The 12,638-nt window shown below is 49.1% G+C and overlaps 1 protein-coding gene across 1 annotated transcript; it reads right to left on the bottom strand.

Moving 5' to 3' along the window:
* Positions 1–2,015: 2,015 nt before the first annotated feature.
* Positions 2,016–2,998, bottom strand: LOC125510183 (putative glutathione S-transferase GSTU6). The gene has a single exon (XM_048675286.2). It carries the CDS (start codon positions 2,892–2,894, stop codon positions 2,193–2,195), a length of 702 nt encoding a protein of 233 aa, XP_048531243.2. The 5' UTR covers positions 2,895–2,998; the 3' UTR covers positions 2,016–2,192.
* Between the last annotated feature and the right edge of the window lie 9,640 nt (positions 2,999–12,638).

The raw sequence follows: 12,638 nt of genomic DNA, 5'->3' as shown, positions 1-12,638 counted from the left end.
CGGGCGACGGCGACCTGCGGCACGGGCGGCGGAGCTCGGCAGCGGGGTGCGGCGGTGGCGCGGGCGGCGGAGCTCGGCGACGGGGTGCGGCGGGGTTAAATAGGAGGGGGGAGGGGGTTCAACGGCTTGGGGAAGGGGTCGAGCAGGAGGAGTCCTCCCTGGACTCGCGGCGGCGGCGGCGGCGACGTGCGCCGGCCGGAATCGGTCGGGGCGAGGCGGTGCGGCGGCTGGGTCGTGGCCTGGCGCTAGCTGGGCCGGCCTAGTTCGGCCGCGAACTCTCTTTTTCCTTTAAAAAATAGATTTCGCCGGAAAAATCTTAATAGATAAAATAAAAATCTAAAAATGCCAAAACAAATTTTCACCATCTAAAGAAAATATTTAGGACAAAGTGAGCATTTTCTTGGCCTAATAATGCAATTTTGGAAAATGCATATTTTTCCAATTCGAAGAAAATTGCAATAAAATCCAAATAAAATTATTTATTTTAATATTTTTCCTCTAATATTTGATTTATTTTGGAGAAGTCATATTATCTCCTCTCATATATTTTAATATGAAATATTTTCGGAGAGAAAAATAATTAAAACCAAAATAATCCTTATTCTGATATTTGAGAAAATTCAAATATGAAAACGATGAAATCCTCAACTCTCTCCGTGGGTCCTTAAGTTGCTTAGAATCTCGAGGATCACGAATCGAAATGCAATAAAATATGATGTGCATGAATGACTTACGTATAACATTCCAAATTTGAAATTTGGGATGTTACAGTGTTGATGCACTTTTTAAAAATTGATGAATTTTTTACAAGTGTGTGATTTTTTTCAAAATCAATGAAATTTTTTCAAACTTAATTAATTTTTTAAAATTCCATAACTATTTTTCAAGATTGATGAACTTTTTTCAAATTTGTGAACATTTATTCAAAATCGATAAACTTTTTTTTAAAAAAATCTGAACCTTTTCAAATCGAAGAGCTTCTTTCAATTGGTACGAATCATTTTTTAAAGAAAAGTTGATTTTTTCCTGTTTTTGTGAATTCCTTTTCAAATGTATGTTTTCTTTTTTCAAATTATTTATACAGGGTATATACTACTACTATATGGTAGTGTTGTTCTAAAAAAGGGGTAAAATAGCACTGTTTCTAATAGGAGGCGGCAAAACTGAGCTTGGTGTAGCCTAGTGATTAATGCACGAGTGCGGAGATCGCCAAGCTACTACGCGGCCGCTGCGTGCGAGAAAAAAGAATCGGTCCATAGGAGCTCTCCGAATTGGAAAAAAACCCGTTACGAAAAAAAGGAAAAAACTCGCTAGAAGGAGGGCTCGAACCTCTGACCTTATGTTTAACAGCCATACGCTCTAACCACCTGAGCTATTCCAGCGATTTTGGCTTTGTTCTGTTTCTGTACTATATATCAGAACCGTCCCTTTGTATTCCTTCCCGGCTATGCCATCAGGCAGGCCATACTGTGCCTAGAGGCCGGAGCCGAGAGATCAGCAAGAGCTGTTGGGCTTGACTGTCATGTTTTTGAGTGATTGAATTGTTGGGCTGGTTCGTTGGGAGTGACGACCGAGGTGCCTAGCAGCCGGGAGAAAGTGATCTGCCCCGAAAGCATACGAATATTCGTGTCGCGGCACTGCACGGCGACAGGGATTTCGGTCCAGCAAACTGCGTCAGCACGTTCGTCACACATTTTGTCAAAGCTCAGCATGGATTGGATTCTTTCTCATGCGTGCAGTCGTCGTCACTGCACCGGGTAGTCGATTTTCTGTTTAAGCATCAACAAAGTACAGTACTTTTTTGCGCGGGAATCAACAAAGTACTCCTTGACTGAGCACACAAACAGCGGTACCACTTAACTGAGCACACAAACAGCAAAACAAAGAAGAAGAAGAAGAAGAAGAAGAAGAAGAAGAAGAAGAAGAAGAAGAAGAAGAAGAAGAAGAAGAAGAATTGTGCACACAAACAGCAAAACAAAGAAGAAGAAGAAGAAGAAGAAGAAGAAGAAGAAGAATTGTGCACACAAACAGCAAAATTATTCAGCATCGTTTGCCCTTGGTACAACACACGACATGCGGTGCATTTATTCAGCACACACTGGACGGACTCAGACACACACACACACACACACACACACACACACACACACACACACACACACACACACACATGCATGTCACGGCCTCACAGTTCACTTGGCTTTGGCGGCGACCCAAGCGAGAACGGTGGGCAAGAACTCGAGCATCTTGTCGGCGTCGTCCGGCACGACGCCCTTGGCCGCGTCCGCCGCGCGGAACCGCTCCTCCCACCGGGCCAGCAGCGGCGTCCTCGCCGGGTCGATCAGCCGGCGCCCGATGATCTTGTCGATCGCCCCGAACCAGCCGAGGTAGCCGCCGAGCACCACGTCGACGAACCCGATGGCGTCGCCGCCGAAGAACGCCTTCCCCTTGGAGCATTCCGCGAACGCGCCCTCCAGGGTCTCCAGCGCCGCCACGGCGCGGGACACGGCCTCCGCCCTCTCCTCCTCCGTCTTGCACGAGAAGAGCATCCCCGTCCACGCCGGCCCGACCTTGTCGTCGACGTACGCCGCCCAGAAGCGCGCCACGGCGCGCTCGTAGGGGTCGGCCGGGAGCACGGACGGGCCGGCCCCGGACCAGACCTCGTCGATGTACTGCACGATGACCTGGGACTCGTTCACGGGGCGGCCGCCGTGGAGGAGGACGGGCACGCTATGGTGCACCGGGTTGGAGCCCAGGAGGAGCGCGCTCTTGCTGCCAAGGCTCTCCTCCACGTACTCGTACGGCAGCGACTTGAGGTTGAGCACCACGCGCACCCTGATGACGAACGGGCTCGTCCACACGCCCAGCAGCTTCAGCTCGCCGTCTCCCGCCATTGGCAAGTCCTGCTGATGTGCGGAGCAACGAACGGTGAGAGCAGGAGACGTGTGTGGCGTTGATGAATGTGGTTGCAGAATGCTCGGGTTGTGGTCTGATTATAAGAGCCAGCCCACGTTGGTTTATACGTCCACGTTGGAGTATACAGGAAGAGTTTGGCAGGTAAACTAGCTGTTTGACGAGAAAACTGGCTGTTTGACTGTACGTGGACGTCTTTGCTGGGCACGTTCGACGTTGCTACAGAAATGTTTCAAGTTTGTTGACTTTGATTGATGTCGTCAGCACTGACGTGGTACGATACTCAGATGGTAAAATCAAACTGTTGTTTTGTCCTGAGAAAAGTAGCAGCCACCAATATTATGTAAAAAAAGGGGGAAAAGTGGCAGTCATACATTTTTTAGGGGCAAAAGTGGCAGCTATACTTCGTAAAGCTTTGCCTATCTTTTCCGGGTATCTTTTTTTTTTAAAAGAGAGCCATCATGGCGATTTCATTGATCTGGAATTAAAGATACATCATCAGCAAGAGTAGCTCGTATAAAAGTTGGGGGTTCCTGCCATTGAAGATTCCCCTCGCTAAACTTCGCTAAACTATGAGCTGCTCTATTTGCTTATCTAGGACAATGAGAGAAAATTACATGAGTAAAGCTACGACACAGGAAAGTACACTTTTCGTATATAGCTACCGTCACACCTAGAAAATTACCATCATTCTGCATGATTTCCACAACTTTCATAGTGTCACTTTCAACTAGCAATCACTCTATTTCCCTTTCGCAAAAAAAAAAAAACCCATTCTATTTCCGAGCATCTCTTTCGTCTGCCCTTTCACTAGCATTGCATCGAATTAGCCGTTCAACGTTTTGCAAAGAAAAGTCACGGTGAAATGGAACCTTCAGCACAGGAGCACGCACGTTTATTAGGAGAAAACTAGATCCATCATCTGTGAATTTGCTAGCGCATAACAAAAATATCCCTGAACTTGAGAAATACAATAATTCATCAATACTTAACATACGAATTCCACTCAGATTTAACCACCAATTTCCATCACTAAGGGCGACGGCAAGCTAACACTGATTAAGTAGTGATTTGAACCCTAAAAGAAGACCAATTTTAAGCCCTAAATACTGATTTCTTCATATGTCGTTGTCGTCGGTAAACCCAGCTACCCCGAGTCCTGTCGTCATCGTCGCCAACTCGCCATACAAGATCTCGCATGCCATCACATCGTTGATTGCTGCATCGATGGGCCGCGCCCGCAACGCTCCTCGGTGTCTGGACTCAGCCTGCTAGGCGAGGTAGTTGACCTCATGCGCACTCACCGACACCATGGATGCCACTCACACGACTTCCTCCGCCTACGCCTGCGGCCTGAGCGGTGATGATGGACGCGTGTAAAAGGGCAACTCCAACACACGATCCCAAACGAACGTTCATTTTGGTCGGATTTTGTTCGTTTGAGGATGGTAATAAGGTGGTGTCTGTCCGAATTTGTGGACGAGCCCAACGCACTGCTGCATTTCGGCCGCATCACATCCAATAGAGGCCCTATGCATTCTGTGAACTAAAATGATGTATAGCAAATAGTTCATAATCAAATAGTTTCACATGCGAAATAGTCATAGAAACCAATCGAAATACAAACAATATCTAATAGTCTTACAGCCCAATCAAAATTGTTTTGCATGAAAGGAAATTGAACCGATAGATCTACTGGTTGCCAATGTGATCCCACATGTGCTCAACCAATTCATCCTGGAGCTACATATGAGTCTGTCAATCACGCATTGCACAATGAAATTAGACAAACTATTCAAAGGTTGCAGGAAGCGGGTGCTCGGGCTCAACATTCTCACCCAAAAAATCAAATCCTTGGTCGTAGATGCTATCACCACGCTCATCCTCCACGATCATGGTGTGCATGATCAGAAAAACGGTCATCACCTCTCAAAACTTTTGAGTGCTCCATGTCAATGCAGGGTTTTGAGCGGTACCCCAATGAGATTGAAGCACACCAAAAGCACGCTCCACATCCTTCCTAGCACTCTCCCGCATTTGGGAAAATCTCTGTCTCTTCTCTCCTTGCGGATTGGCATGGTTTTCACAAGAGTTGACAACTGAGGATAGATACCATCAGCTAGGTAAAATGCTTTGTTGTAATGGTGGCCATTGATGTCAAAGTTGACCTCTGGGGAGTGGCCTTTTGCAAGACTTGCAAACACTGGAGATCACTGAAGCACGCTGATATCATTGTGTGAACCAGACATGCCGAAGAAGGAATGCCATATCCATAGATCTTGTGAAGCCACCGCTTCTAGTATGACAGTGGCACCTTTCACATGCCCGTTGTACTACCCTGCAAAGCAAATGGATAGTTCTCCCACTTCCACTGGATACAATCTATACTACCAAGTATGTCTGGAAAGCCCTCATCGGCATTTATCGCCAACAACCTCTCTGTATCGGTGGTAGTTCGCTCTCTCGGGTACTCAGGGCCGAACGCTGCCCCCACGGCCTTGCAGAAACTCTACATTGAGAGGATACACGTGGACTCACTCATACGCACATACTCATCCACAAGATCAGCAGGAATTCCATATGCAAGCATGCAAATAGCTGTAGTGCATTTCTGGTAAGAAGAGAAGCCAAGCTTGCAAAGGGCATCCTCTTTGCACTCAAAGTATGGGTCATCTCCTACCACTCCCTTCCGAATACGATTGAACACATGTCTCCTCATTCACAAGCAGCGACAAAATTGATGTGTTTCAAAAAGTGTGGTATTCTCAAAATAATTGGCATAGAGAAGGGTGTGGCCTTTCTCCCTATTGCGGTTCAAGGCGAGAGCATGCCCCGAGATTGATCCCCTGAGCCGAGGCCGCTGCCTACCAATGTGGTCATGGACGACCAATGCAGCCACCACAAGCTCTTCATTATCCAAGGACGAATCATCAGATGAAAAAATGAAGTTGTGAAAGAAATACTCATCCCCGCTATCCATGGTACCTTTTGAGAAAAGCGCCGAACACCTTGCGGCTGCGTTGGAGACTTAAGATGCCAGGGCATAAGGGTACTATCACAGTCTATGGTAATAGGAAAATTGCTCTAGAATGTGAAGAAGGAGATGTTGTTTATGCTAAGTCAGCTTGTGCCACAGAAGAACTTAAATTTTATAAAGATAATGTTGACCCGACGGATATGACCCCTCTGAAGAAACCCACTACTGAGCAAGACCCTTTGTTGAAGTTTAAGTCGACTGATGATACTAAGAAGATTGATTTTGTCCGTGGCAACTCATCTCAGCAGTTTACAATGGGAGCTAATATGGATCCCAAATAGGAAAGCGCGCTCATCGAGTTCATCCGTGAGAATCGGGACATCTTTGCATGGAAACCTTCTGACATGCCGGGTGTACCGAGGGAATTCGTTGAGCACACTTTTAATGTGGATCCTATGTTTAAACTAGTCAAGCAATTTCTTCATCATTTCAATGAAGAACGACATAAGGGCATTGGTGAAGAGGTGGCCCGGCTCTTGGCATCTGGGTTCATTGTGGAAGTGTTTCATCCGGAGTGGTTGGCTAACCCGGAGCTGGTGCTTAAGAAAGACGGCACTTGGCGTATGTGTGTTGACTACACAGATCTTAACAAAGCTTGTCTAGCTGATCCGTTTGCTCTCCTTCGTATTGACCAGACTATTGATGCCACGACGGGTTGTGAGAATTTATGTTTCCTGGATGGTTATTCTGGTAATCATCAGATCAAGATGGCAGTTACAGACCAAGAGAAGACGTCTTTTATCACCCCTTTTGGAGCCTTCTACTATGTCTCTATGCCTTTCGGGCTTAAGAGTGCCCATGCGATTTATCAACATTGTGTTCAAAATAGTTTTCATAGTCAAACTGGGTGTAATGTGCATGCTTATGTGGATGATATTGTGGTTAAATCCAGAAAGAAGGAAACACTCTTGGATGATCTAAGGGAGACTTTTGAGAATCTTTAGGGCTATAAGATGATGCTTAACCCGGCCAAGTGTGTTTTTGGTGTACCTGCATGCAAGCTCTTGGTTTTTCTGGTCTCAGAGAGAGGTATAGAAGCTAACCCGAAGAAAATTAAGGCTATTACTTCATTTGCTAAGCCGACGTGTGTCAATGACATCCAGCGCCTAGCGGGTCGTATCATGGCTTTAAGCCTGTTCATAAGCCGTCTGGGAGAGAAGGTCATTCCCTTATACCAGATGATGAAGAAAACAGATCATTTTCTCTACAGTGATGCCGCGGATAAGGCGTTTGAGGCGCTCAAAAAGCAGTTGGCTGAGCCGCCCGTCCTTGCGGCCCCCATTGATAAGGAACCCTTTCTCCTGTATGTGGCGGCTAATAGTAAGGCTGTCAGTGTGGCGATTGCGGTGGAACACAAGGAAACGAGTAAGGAGTATCTAGTCCAGCGGCCGACTTATTATGTCAGTGAGGTGCCGATTGAGTCCAAGCAACGATACCCACATTGGTGGAAGTTGGTATATGGGGTGTTCATGGCGAGTCGTAAGTTGAAGCATTATTTTCTTGGTCATCCTATTACTGTGGTCATCTCTGCTCCCTTAGGAGACATTATTCAAAACAGAGAGGCCAGTGGCCGGGTTGCCAAGTGGGCAATAGAGCTCGGACCTCATGGTTTGAAATATGTGCCAAGAACAGCTATCAAATCTCAAGCTCTGGTGGATTTCATCAACGATTGGACAGAATTACAAATGCCTGAGGAGAAGCCTGATAATACATATTGGACAAGCCATTTTGATGGGTCCAGGCAGCTGGAAGGCTCGGGGGTTGGAGTTATTTTGACTTCCCCACGAGGTGACAAATTTTGCTATGTTTTAAGGCTGATGTTTTCTTGTACTAACAATGCAGATGAATATGAGGCTTTACTCCACGGCCTTCGCATGGCCAAAGAGATGAATTTAAACTGGTTCAGGTGCTTTGGCGACTCAGACCTGGTGGCTCAGCAAGTTTCAGGCACATGGGATTCCAAAGACTCGCTCATGGCAGCTTATCGCCGGGCGGTTGACAACATTGCTGGTCATTTCAAGGGGTACCGGGTGGAGCATATGGATCGAAGGAAGAATGAGGCAGCTGATGCTTTGAGCCGGCTTGGGTCTCAATGTAAGCCGGTGCCTCCTAATGTGTTTCTGGATGTATTGCATCATCCTTCAGTCAAGTTACCATCAGAAGAGGATCTTGCTATTCCTGACCCCGAGGCATAGTTGGTGGCGGCTCTCCATGATAATCCTGATTGGACGCTTCCCTACTTGGCTTATATGACCCGGGGTGAGTTACATGAGGATGAAACTTTGGCAAGGCAGATAACCCGGTGGTCTAAGCCTATGAACATTGTGAATGGCGAGTTACACTGATGTAGCGTAACAGGTGTGTTACAGCATTGTGTTTCTCCTGAAGAGGGTCGTGAGATCTTGCGTGAGATTCATGAAGGCGATTGTGGTCATCACACTGGCTCAAAATCTTTAGTGGCCAAAGCTTTTCGTCATGGGTTTTATTGGTTGACGGCTCATGCTTATGCAGAGGATATCGTCAGTAAATGTGATGGCTGTCAGAAGTTTTCTTGACGGGCTCATGTGCCGACTCAACAGTTGAGGATTATTCCAATCACTTGGACATTTGCATTTTGGGGGCTTGATATGGTTGGACCTTTCAAGGGGTCTAAAGATAAGAAAACCCACCTCTTGGTTGTGGTTGACAAATTTACCAAGTGGCTTGAAGTAGAGCCGGTCAGCAAGTGTGATGCGGCGACTGCAGTCCAGTTTGTTGAAAAGTTGATCTTCCATTTTGGTTACCCTCATAGTATCATTACTAATAATGGCACTAATTTGTGTAAGGGTGCTATGAAGGAGTTCTGTCAACAAGAGCATATTCGTCTTGATATTTCTTCTGTGGCTCATCCGCACTAAAAAAAAAGACACATCCATGACAGTTTGGGCCGAATGAATTTTTTTTCTGTCATACATATGACACTTCTATGACGATAATTGTGACAAAACCCGGTATCATCATAGATGTGGTGGGCTCCTACTTCTATGACAAAAAATCATGACAGAAAATGGGCTTTTCGTCTTGGGCGGGCCGGAGACGCAGCTGCATGACATTGTTTGGGCCGTCCATCACGGAAAAAACCGTGGTAGAAGCAAGGGGGAGGAAAATTTCGGGGAGTTCCCGGTTACGGTGGGAGATCGGGGGCCGAGCGATGCACGTTTCTCTCGTACACGTACGCGCGTGTGTGCGAGGCGTCGACTCTAACTGAACCCAAGCGAGGCGTTGGGTTCTAACTGAACCCGAGCGATTGCACTGCAGGCTACGCGTTACTAAACCCGAGCGATCGATCGATGCCTGTTAACTGAACCCGATCGAGCGATTCCTTCGCTACTATTGCTAACTGAAGCCGATCGATGGGATGAACGGTGAGCGTTGCGGGGGGGTTTGGGTGAACAGTGAGCGGTGGCGTTGCCTCTGGATGAACAGGACCCCGTGGTGTGGTGGAGGGCTGGATGAACAGTAGATGGTGGAGGGGTGCCCGTGGAGGGGTGGATGAACAGGACCCCGTGGTGTGGAGGGCTGGATGAATAGAAGATGGTGGAGGGGTGGTTGAACAGGACCCCGTGGTGTGGAGGGCTGGATGAATAGTAGACGATGGAGGGGTGCCCGTGGAGGGGTGGTTGAACAGGACCCCGTGGTGTGGAGGGCTGGATGAACAGTAGACGGTGGAGGGGTGGTTGAACAGTAGCCGGTGGAGTAGCGCGTGGTGGAGGCTGGATGAACAGGAGCCTGTGGAGGCTGGATGAACAGGAGCCCGTGGAGACTGGAGGAGGTCGACGGTGGAGATGAACAGTATCCCGTGGAGTCCCATTTTGCGGTACGCCACACCCCTCCCGACGAACAGGACCCCCGTTTCGACCGTAGCGCTCCAACACAAATCCGTTTCCTCCGTTTTGCAGTATGCCACACCCCTCCCGATCCACAGGACCCCCGTTTCGACCGTAGGAGGTCCGTTTCCTCTGTTTTGCGGTACGCCAGACCCCTCCCGATGAACAGGATCCCGTTTCGAACGTGGCCGGTCGAACACAAGGCCGTTTCCTCTGTTCTGCGGTACGTCAGGCCTCGTTTCCATCGCCTATTCCGTCCAAGCCCTCCCGATGAACACGACGCATTTCGTTGCCTCCCCATGAACACGACACATTCCGTTGCCTCCCCATGAACATGACGACGACGTTGTTTCTCCGTTCCGACCCAGCCATGTACACGAGCCCTCGCCGTACGTATGCGCGAGAAGGCGTTCGAGACCCCGCCCGTATGTACACATACGTGGCCGTATTTTCTTTCTTGCACCCTGGCCGTTGTACGTACGTGTAAATGCTACGTGCGCGCCTCTACTACGACACATGCACGCCTCTACATTGACCAGTATGTACGTACATGTTCGCGACCAGAATGATACCGCTACGTACGCTTCGACCAGGTGGGTCCCGACTGTCAGGCACTTCCTTGCCTGCGAAGATGTAGCTGGTCGGTCCCAGCAGTCAGGGGGCGAATCGTTTTTTTTGCCCGGACGCACTTCCTTGCGTGCGAAGATGTAGCTGGTGGGTCCCAGCAGTCAGGGGGAAACGTTTTTTTCGTGAAATACGGTGGCCCGTCCGGTGGGTCCTGCTGTCAGGTGGAGGAATAATTATTTTGCACATAATAAGGAGGCACTTCCTTGCTACGGCCGTGGACCCAGCTGTCAGCCTCTCCACGTACTGTCCACGTTCGATGCAAGCAGTTCCTTGACCATGTTGACCACGCTGCGCCGAGAGCACCAGGGCGGTGGACGACGGCGAGGCCTAGGAAGGGGACGACGCGGAGCCAGGGAAGACGCGGCAGTGGATGCCCACGCGTAGAGGAGTATGTGGGTTCGCTGGTTCGCTGCGATGTGAGGCTGACGTCGCCGCAGAATAACAGGGGTGTGTGTGAGTAGAGGGATGCTCTGGCCAGCAGTGGGAGTAGTAGCGGGCGGTGAGGCCTCCGCCGCATCGCAGCCGGCCACGGGAGGCAGGAGCACGAGGCACGACCGGCGCTGGTTTGTGCGGCTGGAGCAAGAAGACCAGAGGTTGAAGAAGCACTACGACCGTTGGATGGACATCGTACGGTCACTGGAGCTAGAATCATGCATATTGACTAAGTTGACAAAGCCCTCCGTCCCCGTCAACTTAGTAGGCCCACAAGTCAGCCTCCCACCAAGGTGGGTACCAGCTAGCAGGGGGGTACTCATTTTTCTGAGCGTAATAAGGAGGCACTTCCTTGCGTGCGAAGATATAGCTGGTAGGTCCAAGCTGTCAGCGGCAGTAACGTTTTTTTCACGAAATACAGAGGCCCTTTCGGTGTGTCCCTGATGTCAGGGGAGGAATCATTATTTTGCGCATAATAAGGAGGCATTTCCTTGCGTGCGGCCATGGACCCAGCTGTCGGCCTCTCCACGTGCAGTCCACTTTAGATGCATGTCGGTCGTTGACCACATTGACCAGGCCGCGCCGAGAGCACCAGGGCGGTGGACGACGGTGAGGCTTAGGAAGGGAACGACATGGAGGCAGGGAAGACTCAGCAGTTGTTTCCCACGCGGAGGGGAGTACGACTGTACGAGGGTTTACTGGTTCGTCTGCTGTCGCCGGAGAATAACAGCAGGTGTGGGTGAGTAGAGGGATGGCTAGGCCAGCGATGGGAGTACGGTGGAGCGGTGAGGCCTGCGCGGCAGCAGAGCCGGCCGCGGGGAGGAGGGAGTAGGCAGTCCCGCCGGCGCCTGTTTGAGCGGCTGGAGCAGGAAGAGCAGAGATTGAAGAAGCACAACGGCCATTGGATGGCCATCCAACAGTCACTGCTTGTGTGTCAACCTTTTTTTAGGAAAGGCTCAAATCTGTGGAAAACAGCATACAACCCATCTGCCATCATTTCTAATAATTTACAACCCATTTGCTAATTATTAAGGTTTTTTTGGAGCCCATATTCTTTTTGTTAGCATTACATCCCATATTGTGGCCACAGTTAAAAAATTATACGAAATTTTGCATATTTCTGTGCGGTCCGAACTATTTTTAATCCCGAAATTTCGACTCACATTCAAACTGATTTTAAAAATAAATGTATACCAATATAAAATCCAACAAATTCTCCACGCATAAAAATTAATGTAATTTCAAATCTCGAAATGAAGAAAAGATATTTGAAACTAATTGCCAGTTTGATGTGTTTTAAAAATGTACAACCCATTTGTCACTACTGATGGGCCATTTTCTCCGCCAGCCGAATGAAAGCTCTCCTCGTCTTGAAAGATTTGCAGCCCAACAGGCCTGACAAAGCGAATTACTTGACAAATCACAAAAAAACTGGGCTGTGGCCGTGGACTCAGCTGTCAGCCTCTCCACGTACAGTACTCTTCCGATGGAATGTCGTTGACCACATTGACCACGCCGCGCCGAGAGCACCAAGGCGGTGGACGACGACGAGGCCTAGGAAGGGGACGACGCGGAGCCGGGGAAGACGCGATAGTGGATGCCCACGCGGAGAGGAGTACGAGGGTTCACTGGTTCGGCTGCGGTGTGAGGCTGCCGTCGCCGCAGGGCCTGGCTAGCGGTGGGAGTAGTAGGGGGCGATGAGGCCTCATCGGTAGCACAGCCGGCCACTGGAGGCAGGAGCAGGTGGTCTCCCCGGCGCTGGT

Source organism: Triticum urartu, chromosome 1A (genome assembly GCF_056163025.1).
Source record: "Triticum urartu cultivar PI428250 chromosome 1A, HENAU_Tu73, whole genome shotgun sequence".
Taxonomy (NCBI): domain Eukaryota; kingdom Viridiplantae; phylum Streptophyta; class Magnoliopsida; order Poales; family Poaceae; genus Triticum; species Triticum urartu.
The sequence above is the reverse complement of the archived record's forward strand: the minus strand, read 5'-3'. Positions and strand labels throughout refer to the sequence as shown.